Here is an 18,613-nt window from a genome sequence, read left to right as displayed (position 1 = left end):
AAGAAAAATATAATAGATGTTGATCCATGTCACGTGTCGGAAACTCAACCAACAGGACTAAATAGACATCAATTTAAAAAATATTCATTTTTCATCCCATCATTTTTGTGAGTTATTTTCTCTATATTTTTCACTTCATTTAATCACAATATTTCATTTATATCGCAATACCACTAGTATGACGTAAGTGTTATGTTAAAATATTTCTATCCCAATTGGCAATCTATAAATTTTGTAAAATAAAAACGTTGAACAAGTAAAAAAAGTTGTGTTTTGTTCCAACATAATAACAATAAATGAATAAATACATTTATGTATAACAAATTGATTCATTATATATTCAACTAATATATCATTTAAATAAATATTCGTAAATATTTCGTAATAAAGTTAGTAATAAATAAGTTATTTCGGATCTATAGACCAACCTGAAACAGGGCCGTTTTTCTGCCCTCTCCTGTTCTCCTCGCCCCTCTCTATAGACCCCAGTCTATCCTGGGCCTGCCAATGGCGCTCCATTGATGTCCGGGTCTGCCGGTCCAAAGAACTCTTCATCTCCTCGAGGCCCATCATAGGTTGCCTCTCTAGCGATGAGGCCTTGTGATCGGAGGGATTGGGCATGTTTCTCGCCCCTTGAATACGAGCCGACTGGCAGGGTGGAGGTTCTGGAGGTGGGGGCAGATCTGAAATTGTCACACAATGGCTTATATGTATTTACCTCATAAATAAGGTGTGTCACATTTTTTACATTAATGTGCATTGTGCATATATCACCTTGGCAGTGGGCGTGCTTAAATGGCATTAAAAGGGTAATATTGATTCCATCCTAATTGATAAGTAATGCTAATGGATTCGGAATGAGCAGAAAATGTGTTTGCAAATTTAACCCTCCATCTGTCTTATGTAACCAATAAATAACCCATACTGAAATGTCTAAACCTGTTTGTCCAACCATAAGAAACTGGATAAATGTTCTTACCGTCTGCACTGGCATCGCGGCGGTGCGGGGCTGTGCCAGGGCCTTTGTGTTTGCGGGTGGGCCTTGCCGCCCGCTGGTGACCCAGACTGTGCGTGCCCACCGTGCTTCCGTCTGTGGAAAACGGGCTGGAAGGACGAGGTCTGTGATGTAGACCCTTATCTGCAGAACAGAGACAACCATGATTATGAAGCATAATTAAATGCTATCGAGACCTTACAGTGAAGAAAAATAGACGGTGAAAGGAGAGTTCAGAAGGAGGGCATAGCTTGTTAGTTTGATTCAGTCGCAGCAAAATCGATCAATATACTTCATTTCTCTTATGCAGCCTGCTGGAGAAAACTTGACCCCGAGACGGGTTCAAGACTGTGGGGGCGACTTCATGAATTTTTGTGGAAATTCCAAACAATCAAGATCGTTACAGAGATGGAAAGAGATGAAGTCGAAGCCGAAGGGCATAACAAAAGAATGGAAGAACATAAGCACCTGATCCGTTCCCAGTTAATTCATTCGCGGCGCAACACAAATCATTATGTTGAAAGCATGGGATCGAAACCTTGCTCAATGAAAACAGCCGTCGCGCAAACACACTCAGCAAACCCGAAGATGTTAGTATCGCAACATGCTGCGCACGAAACCCGCAAGATCAATTGCAAGAATACACCGGTGTAAACTCAAAAGGCAGTCAAAGTGGAAAAGAAGTTCAGTTAAAAGTGAACTAGCGTCAGACGTCCAGACTCTCGTTTCTTCCAGACGGACCTCTCTTGCTTAGGCTGGTGCCGTCCAGACGGTATCCGGCCTTGTCAGCAGCGGCCACCAGGGCTCGGGCGAAGCTGCATCGGGTGAAGAGCGACCCGTCGGAGGAGCTGCCAACGCTGGACCTTCGGCTGGAAAAGTTCCTGTCATCGTCCTCTGAAGCCGAACCCCAACCGTTCACCATGGAGCCTGGATAGGAGCGGTGGCGGGGGGCGTTACATTAACCAGCTTTATAATGCGTCTTATCCGGAGAAACAGGAGCTTAATAATAATACATTGTTTTCAACATCATTTATATTTGTACAACATTTAGTTCATATAGAAAACATCATGGTTTACGCTCTGCTTGCACAGAGTTCTTCTGCCCACATCCTCCGCATAAACTCACGGCACAACAGCAGACACCTGTCTACCCATCAGCAGCGACCTCGCTTCCTCTGATTGCTCTGATGGAACGGAGCGCGAGCACCTGCGCATGGCCTCGGGTGAGGCAGCTGATATCTCGAATGGAAACACACAGCGCGATCAAAGCGACTCTGCTTTTTTTGGCGCTTGTCAAAGTCACGGCACAGATTCTTTTGATTGATGACAGGAGCCGCAAACATCCTCTGGGAAGTTGATGCGAGATGACGCGACTGTTGTTTAATGATCTGAGGTTGAGGTGGACACAGTCACTGTTCCCGGGGTAATCTTTTTTGGCTTCGGTCTTGTGAGAGCAGGTTTGTGCATTTCAAAATTAGGTCTTGCTGATAGATTGATGTCACGTATTGTTCGTGTACTGCTAATGTGAGTTAGGGTAGGGCTTCTTGTTTGTCAAATCAATGAAAGATAAGCAAATCGTATGGGAAACCTGTTTTAAGTCACCATGAAACGGAAGATGGACTTTGTTTTCCTATCCTGATTTGTAGCCGAGTGAAACAGCTTCTGAAATTAGAAAAAAACTGTAGGGTGGGCTTTATTTTGCCCTTCCCTTTTTGATTGGTTTGTTACAAGTTGGGCCTTCAAGGGAAGACCTAAATGCCTGGCCAGGACAGTAAGTACAGTCCTACCTCTTGTTTTGTTGAGTTTTGTTGAGAGGGGGAAAGGGATTTAACATTTTTGATTAAAGATTATTTGTTTTTATTCATTTTCACTTGTAATGGTGTGCACAGATAAATCATTTATACTAATCACTGCAACATTGTAAAACACTTCGAATTTTCCTGTTTGATTGTGTGGTGACTTTAAGTGATAGTTCATACAAGAATGAAAATATCTCTCATGGTTTATTTATCCTCATGGCATTCCAAACCTGTGTGACTTCATCACGCAGAATACAAAAGAAGATATTTTGAAGAAAGTTGTTAGGCATCGTCCCCCATTGCAAAATATCTTCAAAAATCAGGTACGGGTCTTGAACAACATGATGGTGAAGAAATTATATCAGAATACTATTTTTTGGGTAAGAGAGATTTGATCATTCCCAGGGCGGACTGACCAGTAGGACATTCAGTCAATGTCCAGAACCGACGTCCCACAGACGGCCTACGGCTGCGATCTCGGTCCGAGTGGCGGACGTATTATAAACGCAAATGCATGCAACGCGAAGGCATTAGCGAGTCGGACTCCCAAGCATGTAACGCAATGCACACGTTACATACAAACCCCCCTGTGGACAGATAAGGTGGAGGACCGATGCCATCTAACACTTCCTGCACAACACCCTCCCTTATCGAGAGAATTGGTGGAGAGCCGAACTTGGAAAACCAGGGCCGAATTTTCTGCCCAGTCCGCCCCTGGTCATTCCATTTGCTTCTTCTAATGGTCCATAAATGTAAACACTACACTGTACCTTTAAAAAAAAAAAAAGTAAAAAACTAGAAGAATAATTACCTGCCTGTCCACAGACAAAATCCCATAATCTTATTAAAAATTTCAACAAATATAACAAAGCCTTCTAATGCACCACAATATATATGTGCTTGAGTTTCTTACTTCTCCCCAAAACTAAAGAAAGAAGACAAAGAGTGCAACAAAAAAAACTCTTCCAGATTTTAATTTCCTTAGAAACACACAACTTTTTCACACACCAAAAAAAACAGTTGAGTCTCCGGAGACCGTCTCTCAGTGCGTATAATGAATTGGATGTGCTGGCAAAGAGAAAAGCAGGCACACAGCTTCACATCAGAGGGGACAGCTCCTGCAGAATACCTGCGCATGCCTCTGCAGCTCCCACCTCCAGAGACAATATCCCCTTTAACAACCAGATCCTCCAAAACACTGAGCTTTCACTCCGTACCATATAATATCCCTGGCAGCTGCAAAACAATAACAATCCTTCATCCAAAGAAATTCTGGAGCGCGCTCGCTAACCCTTTTCTCTTTATACTGCGTGCCGTGAAGAGAACTTCCCACAAATCGTTCTTAATTCAGAGCTGGCAGTATACACAGTCAAACGTCTGTACTGTAGCTTATATAAATATGGAGCGAATACAAAAATGGCTTTAACATTTTATGGACAAAGACTGCTTTCTAATGCAGTCCTGGTTATTTTTAGGTGCTCGGAATACCGAGCTTGCTTTCCAAAATCAGTCCCGACTGGAGTTATGCAGGACTATAAAACCCGCCCAAAGTTGAATTACACCGGCCCGTGGCCTCATCTGCATATCGTTAAGCGTTGTAATCATTCCTCTTGATGATTGGGCGGAGCAGCTCGCCTCAGGACATGTGACCTCTCTCTCTGTGCGGTCGATGAGAGGGTTTATGGGAGCAGATAGGAGCTGGACAGTGAGCTCACTGTTGACATTACAACACCCATAAAACTGCTTCAGTATTTCACTCCATAAGCGCAATAAATAATTAAGCACTATAAAGGAAAATATGGTTACCTTTAAAAATGTTAATAGAACTATCCAAAAGAAATAGTCTTCTCAATTATCTAAAGTGCTCATCTTTGTCTTTGGGGTATTGGAGAAAGAGAGAGACAGAGAGAGACATAGAGAGAGAGAGAGAGAGAGAGAGAGAGAGAGAGAGTGAGAGAGCGACAGAGAGAGAGAGAGAGAGAGAGAGAGAGAGATGATGATGATAATGTTTGTAGCATATTTAGATAAAAATACATTACTCTATATTACTTTATTCTGTTACTTGAATGTATATTTTGATCTTGTAAATATTTGCCTTTATATATTTTCATATACTACGAATTCACTTTAAGTTTGCACTGCATACGTCATACTTTCTACTTTTACTATAAATATTCTTCTTCTTTCTGTTTGTATACATATGTGCACTGTTTGTATTGCAGCCTGCAAATGCTTTGACAATACAATGTAAAATTTTTGTCATGCCAATAAAGCACACATAAATTGAAATTACATTTTGAGAGAGTGAGTGAGAGAGAGAGTGATCATGTTTCTGCCTGAAATCTACATTTGATATTGATATTTTATTTCCATATTTCATTTGCTAACTTACATATAATTGTTTTATTTCATTCTATATTTATGCCTTAATCAGCACCTTATTTAAATTTTACTCCAATGTTTGTACTTATTGTATGTCTTTTGTTATATGTTCAATACTTTGGCAACATTGTAAGTATACGAAATAATGCCAATAAAGTACCTTGAAATTGAAAATTGAGAGAGAGAGAGAGAGAGAGAGAGAGATAGAGAGAGTACAGCAAGATACTTCAATACCCAATCTTTGAAGGGATACTCTGATGAACACAGAGAAAGATATTTGTAAGAATCCATGTAACCAGACAGATCGTGCCCCCCATTAACTCCCATAGTAGGAAAATCCTTTATCATTTTTATTTAGATCTGTTAAACACAAAAGAAGACACTTTGAAGCATGTATGACAGCGAACTGTTCAAGGGCACTTTTGACTCCCATTTATCCTTTTTCCTACTATGGTAGTCAATGGGGGGTAAACAAGCATTCTTCCAAATATCTTTCTCTGTGTTCATCAGAACAAAGAAATGTATACAGATTTGGTTCCACTCAAAGGTGAGTAAATAATGACAGAATTTTAATTTTTGGTTGAAGTATCCCTTTAAGTTGTTGTGTGAGACAACTAACTGACCATTCGACAAACCAATCAACGAACTGACTTACTAACTAAATAACATACAAATAAGAAACTGCTGGACTGATGAACCAACTGGTTAACCAATAAACCCTAACTAGCTGCATAACTATCCAACTAATTAACTATCAGGAATTTACCAATCAACCAACTGAACTGGTAATTTACCAGATGATTAATTTACCAACCACCACACTATCTAGCTGATTTAACTAAAGAACAAACTACCTTAACTTAACAGTTTAAGTGATGAAGGATCATTGTGTATTCAGGAATGCTTTCTAGCTCATATCAGAAATTGGCGGTCTGTCCTCAGACATGAAAATGATGCCCATTTCTAATGAAGATCGAGGTCCGGTTTTGTCTCCGTCCCAGGCTTAAACAGAACAGAGGACTCTGAGTTTTTATCTGTGCAATGTCATACCCTTCATGAGTCCTCTCTGACAGGCGGCCCATAAAACCCCAATAAAGCTATAAAATGGAAACGGTGCCTCCTGTCTCGAATGGGGAAATGGAGCCACATGAACGTGAGATTTATTCAAAAGCCACAAAGGCGAAAAGAGGAAATGGGCTCTGATGCATTGAACGCATCTCTCTCTCTCTCTCTCTCTCTCTCTCTATTTCAATGCATTCCCTTACGAGTGAGGTGGGAGTTAACACACGCTCACACACGTTTAAATGACTACATGATGTTGCTATTTACAGATAAGAGTTTTTCTCTCTTCAGGGCAAACAAAGCCGCCGCACACCATACACATGTAAATAAACCATGACCGATTTCCATGCTAACATGGACAATACATCCCCAAGTGCTCGGTGGACAGAAATATGCAGTTTACAGATTGGAGATCACTGTCTTATTATTTTATCTCAACGCCACGTGTGCCTTTAGAATTATAATTTGAGATGTGACCAGATCGTATCTTCCGGTGTCTATGACCGAATGAACTGCATTTCAATGAACCACTTTAAACATTTTCCCTCAGCGTTGTTGAATTTCGTTTTTTCTCTTTTGTCCATACTGGGTTCAAACTGAGTTCTGAAACGAATTAGAAAGATAAAAATCTTAGATTATGGGGACGACGGACGAGATATTAAGCAAATGCTACGGTCCTTAACAGTTAATGCATTGAATGAACACAATCTGCACCGGCCATCTAAATGCACGTCGAAACGTTTAGAAGAGGTCTTGAGAATGTCCTGAGCAAAGATCGCTTAAATAGTTCAAAATATTGTTTTAGCATCAATTTGCAGTTTTTTGAAAAACACATATCCCCGCTCACCCGTTACAGAGCTGTCCAAGTTGTCCATGCTAGAGCCCGGCGTGTGTTCCATTCCCCTGATCGGTGGCGACATCTCATACCCTTCATCTTCATCCTCGTCATCTTCGTCGGGGAGGTCCGTTTCGATATCGGACACCAGGGTGCTGGAGATGTATCCCACGGGTGGCGCGGGGGCCTGGGGAGGGTAAGGCCCACCCTGCATGTGCCTGCAGAGAACACCAAACATCAAAGTCAACCACGAACACACCACATCGTTTTGCATAAGCGTGCTCTTCACAAGCCGTCAACGGGAGACAAAGGGTGTCAATGAGAGACAAGTCAAGACAAAAGAGAAATGCGTAGGGTGTGCTGCCTGTCAGGCAATTTGGGTATTCCTAGAACATTCCTTGTCATGTCGCAGATGAATTGGGACAATTTGGCTAATTCAGAGGCGCTACGGTTTGCATGCTAACACAATGACCTGCTAATTGCAGCTTGAAGGAGATACAATGGCAACCACTGCAGGCATGACTTCGCTGCGGCTGTCACCAGCTAGATGACACGCCACTCTGTGTCTATATACAGAATGTGTGTGTTTGTGCGATGCTGACGCTTTGATGCGGCATGTGCCAGGATTCACATATAATTATTGGCTCTTCCCGCTCGTCAAAAATGCACTGTGAGAAATACTCATTACGGCGGAAGTGCAACATCTTACGACTGACAGGTGGAAGCTGTTCGCTAGCAGCGGCGACAGGTTAAGGCAGGAGCTTAGCATGGGGCCTTACGAACACCGAATCCTTACCAAATCTTTTTGATGTGTAATTCAACTACAATCACGTGTTTTTTTCAATTAGCAAAGACTTTAACCCAAAGGGAAAACTGCATCTGATGAAATTAAGAGCAGGCATGGATAGTTTGCTTAACGCAACAGAAGATTTTGGGGAACGCTGGTAACCAAACAATATTAACCCCTGTTGACTTCCATTGTACAAACACAAAACAACATTTCTCAAAATACCTCCTTTTAGTTCCACAGATAGAAAGAGTCCTATACAGGTTTTAAATGACATGAGGGTGAATAAATAATAGCAGGAGTTTTACATTTGGATGAATTATCCCTTTATGCTAAAATCTGAAAATGCTTTATTTGAGATCTTACCAAGTCTGCTTGGTCATGTCCAGTTGGTAGGCTCGGCTCAGCTCATCAAGGTGGGCCTGAAGCATGGGTTGCCTTTCCTCACGTGGAGAGGGGCTCAGAGTGGCCGTGGACTGTTTCCCAAAAGACATGGCTGCAGGAGAGGAGGCCACGCCCCTTATGGGCGGAGTGGGCACCCGTTCTTCTTCCTCCTCTAGCTCATCTTCTAAACCCTGGTGAAGGTACGTCTGGACAGGCAACGGCGGTCCCCAACTATCACTATCATACCTGGAAAAAAATAAAGACGAAATCATAATTCAGACGGTGGAAAATCAATAGCTGGTGAAAGTAAAACATCCTAAAAGAAATCAACCCTGTAAATTTACAGATAATTTCTGTCAATCATTTTATGTAAAGCACTTTGAATTGCCCTTGTGTATGAAATGTGCTATATAAATAAACTTGCCTTGCCTTGCCTTAAATATGATGTAAATTTTGGGTTAAACGAAAAAAAGTCCCTTCATCTTTAATAAAGGCAGTTCCAGCAGAATGACTGCGTTTTTTTATTTCCCCGAACTGTGCTTATACATGCTGAAATAATACACGTCATAAAGCCAATGTTCATTAGAGGAATTTGTCAGTGCATATCCCGTAGGACATAACAGTTTTAATCTGAAGCCATTAAAGACAGGGGTGAGATTTACAGCTCCGAAGACTTCTCATTTGCCAGAGAGCCTATTAAGGCAGATGACTTTCAGAGATGAAAATTAACGGGGTTGAAAGGCAAGCACACCTATCAAGCAGGAGATTTAATTTCTATCACCACCTTCATGTTTCCTGTAAGTGTACAGATGGGCTGAAGCCGGTATCTCGTCGGGGTGGAGTGCCGTCAGAGGGGAAAGTTGCTGAGCGTGAACGGCTTGTCAAACGTGAATATAATATTATTACACGTTGCCCTTCTATTAATAATAAACATAATAATTTGGTGGTACTTTGGCGTTAATAACTCTCTTAAGCATTATCAAATGCCTTCAAATAGACTGCTACAAGATATTAGCTGTTCAGAACAAAGCGTTTGGGAAATTCCCTATGCGTAACGGGGTTGACTTTGTTTTATCCAGTGCTTGCATTGGTCCCCCCTCTTTAGATGTTGTATAGACTTGTTGTTTAAGTTTTAAAAACTATATAACCTACCCTCCCACATCATGGTGTTCTGTGGCATAGTGGTCCATCTCTGTTCCTGGAAGAGGATGGATTGGTGGTGGAGGCAGTGGAACGTTGGCCCAATTCGACCCGTTCATCTTGGATGGCTTTGCGTTGGCTTTCGTCTTCTTCTTCTTTCCTCCTTTCCCACCTATAACATCAATAGTCGGGGTGTTTCAATTACGACAGAGCCTGAATAGATAGTGTCACGTTTTGGCCTAGAAAAACATGAATATTATTCACCACATGACATGTGCCTGAAATTCTGAGGGTAATTGAAGGCTTTTGCAAAACCAGTGTCAAATTTAACTGCTTGCATTTTACCACGTACAACCGCGCTTTCTAAATTCACTGCACACAACAGCCTTCAATATGTTCCTGGGGTGACACAGTCATAAAAGCACAGGGACATTTTACTGCATGTCAATGCCTCAAAGATGGCAGGGTTTAACAGAGCAGAGAAACGCCGACTGAACAGCCATTCGCCTTTCTTCTGTTACCATGATTGCCTGTCATTGTAACTCGCAGGAAAACCTTTGCCAGCTTTATTTTACAAGCACAAGCTTAATTTTCTTTATACTAAGCAAGTACAGCAAAATGAGAGAATTTTTTTCACACAAAGTTCATGGAATTCAAGGGCATAAGAATGCATTCAACCACAATCGCACAATAACAACATCAGTACAATTTTGAACATAGCACACAAATCAGTTTTTTGTCAATAAACAAATACCAAAACCATCTTAATGTTACGGCCATCAATGGCAAAAGAAGACATTTGGGACGAGGATGTGATGTATATGTGTGTCCTCTGCAGGCTGCACGTAGAGAGATTCATTACTGTAAATTATTAATGCCGCTGCTGGCAAACTCTACATGATCGCCTGTTGCCAGATCCTCCCACATAAAAGAGCTGGAAACAGGGCCAAAAGTAAACGGGGGAAAAACCTTCTCTGGCAGCATTCCTGCTGTATGGAACTCTATCTGTCAGCTTCATTTCTTTGCCAATGGCCTCTAATCGTCCCTGCCTTCTAAAAACGCTCCGATTTAGGCAACCCTGTACCCTGTGGATTCAAACATCGTGTCATTTGATATAGCGGCAGGATGCTGCCAGGGCTATAAGTTAAGTCCAAAAAACTGTTTTGTAAAGCTCAATTGAGGGCTCATTCTAGGCTGTGAAGACTAAACATTTTTCAAAAATGGAAATGGGAAATCCTTTCATTATTTACTCACTCGCAAAGAATTTAAAAGCGTCTAAACACAAACAGACTTTGAAGAATCATATTTAATTTCCTCCGAGACTTTTTGAAGGAGCGGCATCTAGAGGTGAGGTTGCGAATTGCAGCCAATGGCTCACTCCTCCCCTCCCGTTTGAAGCACTACGGTGGCTGACACAGGACAAAGATGTCGTCACACATTAGCTTATTTACCAAATGGAGATAACGCATTTATGAAATGCGCTGTGTAGCGCAGTTTGTCTGCTTAGGGCTACTGTAGAAACAACATTGTGAATTCCATGTAAGAGGACCCGCAGTGTACTGTACGTAGATAGTAAAAGCTCATTCCAACATAATAAAAACATAACACTTCATAATGTAAGATCTTCATACACCTCTGAAGACATAGTTATGTATATTGGATTTAGATCCTGCTAAATATTACACACATCAACTTTAATATGAACATGAAACAAAGTAGTTCAATTATATTCTTTAAAATGTGTACTTTCAATGTGGATAAGCACATAAAAACAATTTGTAAGCAGAAACATGCTAGAACTGTAGCTATGCACAGTCTAGGGCAGATCCGTCATATGAAGCCTGACGTTTACAACGCTCTTGGTGGCAGCACCTATTAGAGCACGTTCTCAATGGCGGAGCTTCTCGCTGACCATGCGCTATTGTTCCGGCGAGCGAGAGGCATTAGGAGTCTTGCGGAGGGATAGAAGTGTCAAACGAAGATGAATAAAGCATGCTAGTAATAAAAAAATAACAACAGGCTGGAGGCAGCAGTGGCTGGAGTGGAAGTGCAGTGGGGGGGGAAGTAATTGGGTTTCCTAATCGTTCCTCTGGGTGACGCTCGGCATCAACCAATAAATGGAGAGATGGCGTGATCGCTCAATCACTCGCGCGCTTTCATTCTCTCTATCTCTCTGTTTGTTGAGGAGAGGGCATCAATAATGTAAACGAGTCTCTGCTGAGGACCCGGGGCAGCGTCTGAAATTGCTGGCGTATGAAAAGCGAGGGAGAGGCAGGGTGCCACGGGGTGGCAATTCAACAGACGAACATGAGGTCACTTCCTGAACCACAAGTGCGCTGAGATAAACAGAGTGTTTTTAAGAGCATTTGGGAGGCGTTTCTAGGATGGAGGTCTTCTGAGGAATATTTCGTAATTCTGGCCACACCGAACGATCTTTATTGATGCATCACTAGAAAGCTCGCTCAACTCCGATGTGTTGAGTCTTGTACTGTGAATTATGGTTTAATTGTAGTGGGAAGGAGGAGTAATAACAGCGTTCAAAATAATTGCCTTTTAATTGGACAGCACAAAGACTTTATGTGTTTTCTATAAAAGAAAATGTATGCGTTTCTGATTATGACAAGTAGTTTATACATTTAGATACTTGGATACTTTTCAGTTTTTTTACAATAAACTCACGGTTTATGAGAACCAGTTGGATCGTATTTTGATCATTTCTAATGTTTTCTTTTCTCTGACTGTTATTTTTTTGTGTTAATATGGGACATCTCTTTTTACCCCGATACACTAATAGATGTTTGAAAGCTTGCAATTTGTGAATACCATTAAAGGTCCTAAAAACTTTAAGGTTTTGATCATATCAAAATATCATGCTGTCCTTGTGAAACATTGAATGTCAAATTCGCTGTCTGTTCAGGAAATGGAAAAAACTTTTGACTCCTTTAACTAAAAATGCTATGTTCAAGTTACTTATTTTTCTTTGTAAGGAGAACTTTTTGCCAGTTGGATTTCTTACAGTGCAGTATAAACAAAGGGTGACAAATAATAAGGATTTCACAAAATATGGAGATACGCGGTTTCAGAAAGACAACGGCATATGTTGGACTTTAGCTTCCTAATAGTAGTCTGCATTTGTTTAACAGATCTGCACATTCAGCATTCATACATCTCTCAACCAACTTGGTGAGGTGCACGCTGGGATGGCTTTTGAACAAGCTGGACAGTTGTTCGTAGTTTGACCTTAACTCTCTGGTCTAAAAGTAAGCGCTGACAGACCAAAGCACTTTTACAGCTTCCGAAGCTCTGTGTGCAAATGAATCATAGAATCGCAGGGGTCGACGCTGGAGGTCCAAATATTTCTGAAATTTTCTTGGATGGAAGCCCAAACATTACCTGAGGCGAACAAATTGAGTACATATGTTAGCTTAGAAACGCGAACTATAGCCTCTTTCTTTGGAAATGCAAATGTAACCCTTCCCTATCTTCTCCATATTTTATTTCACACATGCATAATTCTCTTTTACTCTCTCTGCAGTTCTTCAAAGCTCAGACTGGTTTCAACATTTTGTGAAACTTGAATATAAATCTTTTGGTGAAAAATTAATGAATCAAGAAGAAAAGGAACAGGCTTTTACAAATGATCTCACACGAAGCACAATATATTTCCACAAAATCATGTGTATAGTCTGTCTGAGTTTTACCTTAATCAGTTTGTTAGACACAGTACCGTGCACACATGCAATATCACTTATCAATTTATTAAACAGACATTACTTTACATGTATAGGTTAAATGAGGTTTGACTGATTTGGTGAGCTGATCTGTAACCTCAGTTTGAAAAGGTTGAGATGTTTGACCTTAATCTGCCCTTGGACTCCTAATGGCAGTGCATGACACACTTGAGGCAGATGCTTGGAGATCTTCCCATCTAAAGTCTGAAGCTGTGCTGGATTACTGCACAGTTACAGCAGCGCTATGAAACTTGATTAGAGAGAGAGAGATGAAGGGCGGGGGCCGTCTCTGTGTCCTATAAATGACATTGTAATTTTCAGTACATGAATTTTATTGTTGCTAGGAACCATTAGCGGAAAGACCGGGGAAAAAGAGAATCATCAGACCGGTGGGTTGAAGTGTGCTGTGTTTGTGTTCCCGATTTGTTTCTTGTACCTTGTGTAAAGAAACCAAAACCAAACACACATTGGCTTGATAATATGAAGATTAAAGATGCCTGTAAAACTGGAGAAGTTGGTGCTGATCTTTTTGTGAAATGTTTTGTGAAAGCGTGTAAGGGATAAGCCAGAAAGTCATTCAATGACTATAATTTTGGGTCAGCTGTGCCAACCAACCAGCCAGCCAACCAACAATCAACCATAACATTTGTCACACATTATTACATTTCTAGAATAAATCTGTGGTATTAAATCATCTGTATGCCATTATCTACATTCGTCTTTTCAAAGATCAAAACACCAGGATCCATCACATACTTAACAAACCCTCTTCTTTGGACAAATCGGCTTTTTCAAATAAACAGCAGCCGACCTCTTCAAATCACATGATGTGTTATAAAACATAACCATTCACAGCATTCATGTCATGGTGCGTATACAACTGTTAGTGGAGGTAAAAGGGAAAGGGTAGACTGTAGGAAAGATGGAGGGGCTGCTGACCCTGGATCAGTGAAATACCAACCTGACAGACTGTTGCTTCGATCTGAGCTGTTGTGGGAGCTGGTAGTGTTGAAATCCTGTGATTGGTTGTGGGGCATTCTATTAGACAATCCGTCAGCCAATCGGTAGTCAGGAATGAAAAGGAGTGCTAGTGGAGGCGAAGGGGAAAACAGTGGCATCAGGTGGGGGGCAAGATGGCACAAGCGCATGCAAGAACGTGCAGTTAGAGGAACAAGCAAAGCGCAGTTCACACACAGAATAATGTCGTGTTTGCGTTGATGCACAAATTATTGTGCAATTGAGAATCTACCATATGATAGCTGCATCCGAAATTGCAAACTGTCCAGGTAGGTACTACATTTGAATTGAAATGTTCTCAAAGATCGTAGAAAAAGTATATACTATTTAGTATTAGTATGGGTAGTATGTATGGAATTCGGAGATACTAGATAGTGCTTTACGCCATTTTAGAATATGACGACTCTTGCGCGATCATGGGATAGTAAAGTGTCTATCGAATGCACACTTATAAATCCATGAAGTAGTAGGTCATCTGGGTTCTTTTCACCAACTGCTTTTCGAATACTAGGAATTCGGACATCCTACTCGCCTCACATACAGATTTTGCCTACTATATATTATGGAAGATTTGTGAATGGCAAGGCATTCCATTCCATTCCATTTTCTACCGCTTATCCGAACTACCTCGGGTCACGGGGAGCCTGTGCCTATCTCAGGAGTCATCGGGCATCAAGGCAGGATTGAATGGCGAGGCATACAACGTCAAAATGGATCTGCTTGGATTTGTTGTCGGCAACAGCAAAACAATGATTGCATTCAATTATCAATTAACTATTCACCAAGAAACAAGTTATTAAAATGGTATATCAGACATAATTACTAAATTATTTAAAAACTCTAAAAAGTGTTTTATTTTATTATAAAGTATTTCCCTTTCACCAAAAAATCTCATAAATTACCCCCAAAAAACTTATTTTCTCTTTAGGATGGAAACTATAGTATTTCCGACAAAGTAAATGCAGAATTAGTATTTAAAACTTTCAGGTCTTACTCCCTTGCTAGACTCACGTGAACAATACAGACTCATTACTTGATTTAGCACTTAATCATGGTTACAATATCTCATTACGTCTAATTTCTTGGCAAAGCATTTTATTCAGAGGTTAACAACGTACATTAGTGATAATTTTCCTGGAATCAATTCTATTTGTTGCAAAGTTAAACAGATCACTGAAACATTTATATGTGTGATTTACAGTAATTTTTTATAGGTTGAGGTCTCTTTAAGTCCATATCAAAGAGAAAATGTTTTTTTAATTACGTTACCGAAACATCTACGATTTATCATTCTGTTCAACTGTGGAGTCCAGGTTCATTAATATGGATAGTGGAACTTTCTGGATTAAAGAATCTGAGTGCATTTATCTAAAAGCTTTTCAAAACAGAATAAATCGTACATAATGATTTTACGTTCTTTTAGCCCGAAGACAATTTAAATAATAAACGCAGCGCGGTTGGTCGGAAACACATTGAAGGGCCGATGATTTTGTTACAGGCCAACAATACGGTTTCATACTCCTCGTTTATGTCAAAACAATGAAGCATTAATACGACGTTGCTCAAATTAACGTTGATACAAACCTCAGGCAATCTCTTGAAATAGAGGAATTGGCTTCGTTTCAAATGATGGAACGCTTTATACGGGAAAAAGCGGGACTCAGACGGACAGGCGCGCGTAAACTGATGCACACGCATCCTTCACTTACTGTTGTTGCAGGAGTTTTTGTCTGGCAGTGAGTAGCCCAGGCATGCCATCTCTTGTTTGGCATGGAGAGAGGTCTTCCATTGGGCGTCGGGCAGATCTACAGCTAGCTCATGGATGCTGTTGGAATGGAGGATCTGGGTGGTTGCGTAGGGCGTGGCCTGGGAGGCGGGGCTTGCGCTGCCAAATCCACCTTTGGTGGTGAAGTCGATGCTGCTGTAAATGGCTCCGTCTGAAAGCATGGTGCCAGTCTTATCTCCCTGAGCGCCGGGCATCACGTCTGAACGGCACACAAAGGAGGAAGTCAAGAAACAAACAGCCACAAACAGGAAGCATGCTAAGAATCTGTGAATATTTGATAGTTTGTATATATGATATTTTAACTTTGACCCGTAATACAAAAAATCTTGACTCTGTTACTTATGTATCTTATGAATCTACTTCTCATATTTTTGGAGGAGGATCGAACTCTGCATAGGTGTGTGTGTGTGTACTGAAGGGAAAATGATATACAACGTCTGTATCTGCACAACTCAAGCTGCGCCTGTCCTTTATGACTCGCTGCTCGACCACCATCTTTTTCTCACACCCCAACTCTCTGTCTCTCTCTTCTCCTCTGCTATTAGCCCTTCTGGCGTCTGACAGCGGGTCAGAACGGCGGCTATTAGTCTCGGCATGACAGCGGGATGCGGGTGGCGATATGGGTCTGTCTCATGAGCGTGATGGATAAATGTGTGTCCAAGCACGGGCTATGCAATATGCATACTGGTGTACATCTTTCAGACATCGACGCGACATGACGGATAATTCATTCTTTAGAAATATAAAAGAACTTTGGCATCTCTTACTTTGTTCTTGAAGGAATAGTTCACCCAAAAGTGAACATTCTGGAATGAAGGCTTGTCCTTCCAAAACTTAGAGCTACATCATAACTTTTTGTAAAAGTGTGTAATTCATTACAGATTTCACTTTTTTGAGTGAAATACCGCTTTAATAAAAGATATTTTTTAATGTGAGGCGACCAACTCAATCTGAATCCCTAAACTCCTCCTCTGATTTTTTACTTGACGAAATTAGAAAAACATTTGAAAGCAGACACATAAATTCAACATGTCTTAAATTCCTAGACAACGAGCGTAAAAGTAGATTCACCTCCACGGCCGAAGTTGTTGATGTCATTGGGTCCAGAGCCGCTGTTAACGGGCAGACTGGTGGTCGGCCAGGAGTCAGCCAGCCACGGGTACCCAGAATCACTGCCATTAAGCAAACCAGGGCGACTACGCGAAAAGAGAAACATTTTGATTCAGACAGACTCACAAAAGTATCATTCAGAACAAAGAGATTAAACAGACCCAACTCAAAAGGGCGAGCTTAAGAAAGCAATTTCTAGCGGATTAAATATTTTAGAGAAGAGCAAAATTAGAGAAATGCATTTATGTGAGAGGAACTTTAATAACGTTAATGAAAAGTGTTATTAAACAAAGCTATTTTCAAATTCCCTCATATTTCCTTTGTCAATTTTTTATTTTTCTTTCAAAATATATAACCTTCTGTAACTGGGGCGGTTCCCTTTCAAAATGTGCACAATTGCCCCTAAAAAGTGCATATTAGTACCCAAAAGGGACATATTCGTATTACAAAGGGACATATTGGTACCAAATATATACATATCTGTACCTAATATTAGGACCTTTTTGAAAGGTGATAAAAAGGTACATATTTTCACGGGAATAAAATTGACAGTGTGCAGTAAAAATGGATATAGAAGAAAAACAGATGTAAATCGCTGACGTCCTTCTGAAACCTTGTATGTCCAAATTCTCTTTTTTTCAGGAAATGGGTAAAAAAACACTGTGATTTTTAAATGATGGCACACGGTGTTGTCAAAGTAAAGCACTTTTTTTAAATACTTTTTATAGGTTGCAGATTTAGCACAGTTTCAAACATAAGGTGACTAATAATAATGATTTACGGGAAAACAAATGAAACAATACAATAAGGAAATACATCAGAATGGAGCATTTACTATAGTAAAACTGTAATGTAGAGTATATTATGCATACATAATTCCATGCAGGCATTATGTCCCATTTAATGAGTCTCAGTGTGTCTGTCTCAATCCGTCTCAATGTAAGATTTTCCGACAGGATTGAGAAATATTAAATGAGTCTGTAGGGAGTCCAAATAAAGACGTAAATGCAAACATATGGCTGTGGTTGTGTGTGTGTGTGTGGTTAAACCTGCTGAGGAGAGAAGTGTGAAGTGTGTTATTCTCACGGTTTAACAAATCTCACACTCTTTACTTGGTATCTCTACGATTTTCTTAAGAACTGCCATATTTTCCATCCCGTTGACATCAAATAAATTCAAACTGGATTTTTTTTGTTCAACTTTAAAAATAAGATCTAAAAATCCACAAAATTAATAGTAAACATTAAAGAGTGCTTTATGTATGTCACTTATCAGATCAAAACTTGTCCTGTGCCCGTCTGCACAAAACCCAAATTCTGTATGTTGTGATACAAATCTCACACTTGTAATTTAAAAAAAACACACTCATTGTAGATTTCATTTAACCATTTCACTTAACGTTGTGTGTCTTCAAAAGGGTGTTTGTGTAGCATGATTTAGACTTTAACCTGTCAAGGGTGAGTGCTGTGAGCTATTACCGCCACTTTACTGTGCAATCACCTCTCCCTGATGCTTGTTGCCATGGGCAACAGACGCCAAAGGTCCAACCTCCCAATTGTGTTTTTACTCCCATTCCTTCATTATAG

The 18,613-nt window shown here is 40.5% G+C and overlaps 1 protein-coding gene across 2 annotated transcripts in view; it reads right to left on the bottom strand.

The window, feature by feature from the left end:
• robo2 (roundabout, axon guidance receptor, homolog 2 (Drosophila)) overlaps positions 1 to 18,613 on the bottom strand; it is a 359,300-nt gene that overhangs the window by 3,695 nt on the left and 336,992 nt on the right. Inside the window, exons 22-30 of one of the 2 annotated variants that reach the window (XM_056756352.1) lie at positions 16,989 to 17,113; positions 15,841 to 16,116; positions 14,076 to 14,201; positions 9,396 to 9,555; positions 8,226 to 8,489; positions 7,085 to 7,290; positions 1,736 to 1,921; positions 980 to 1,138; positions 429 to 683 (exon numbers count right to left, since the gene is read on the bottom strand). In XM_056756352.1, the coding sequence (XP_056612330.1) occupies positions 429 to 683; positions 980 to 1,138; positions 1,736 to 1,921; positions 7,085 to 7,290; positions 8,226 to 8,489; positions 9,396 to 9,555; positions 14,076 to 14,201; positions 15,841 to 16,116; positions 16,989 to 17,113 (1,757 nt within the window). The remainder of the gene's footprint in view (positions 1 to 428; positions 684 to 979; positions 1,139 to 1,735; positions 1,922 to 7,084; positions 7,291 to 8,225; positions 8,490 to 9,395; positions 9,556 to 14,075; positions 14,202 to 15,840; positions 16,117 to 16,988; positions 17,114 to 18,613) is intronic. The other variant, XM_056756353.1, reaches the window with a different exon arrangement.

This window comes from Triplophysa dalaica, chromosome 9 (assembly GCF_015846415.1).
Source record: "Triplophysa dalaica isolate WHDGS20190420 chromosome 9, ASM1584641v1, whole genome shotgun sequence".
Lineage (NCBI taxonomy): Eukaryota > Metazoa > Chordata > Actinopteri > Cypriniformes > Nemacheilidae > Triplophysa > Triplophysa dalaica.
The sequence above is the reverse complement of the archived record's forward strand: the minus strand, read 5'-3'. Positions and strand labels throughout refer to the sequence as shown.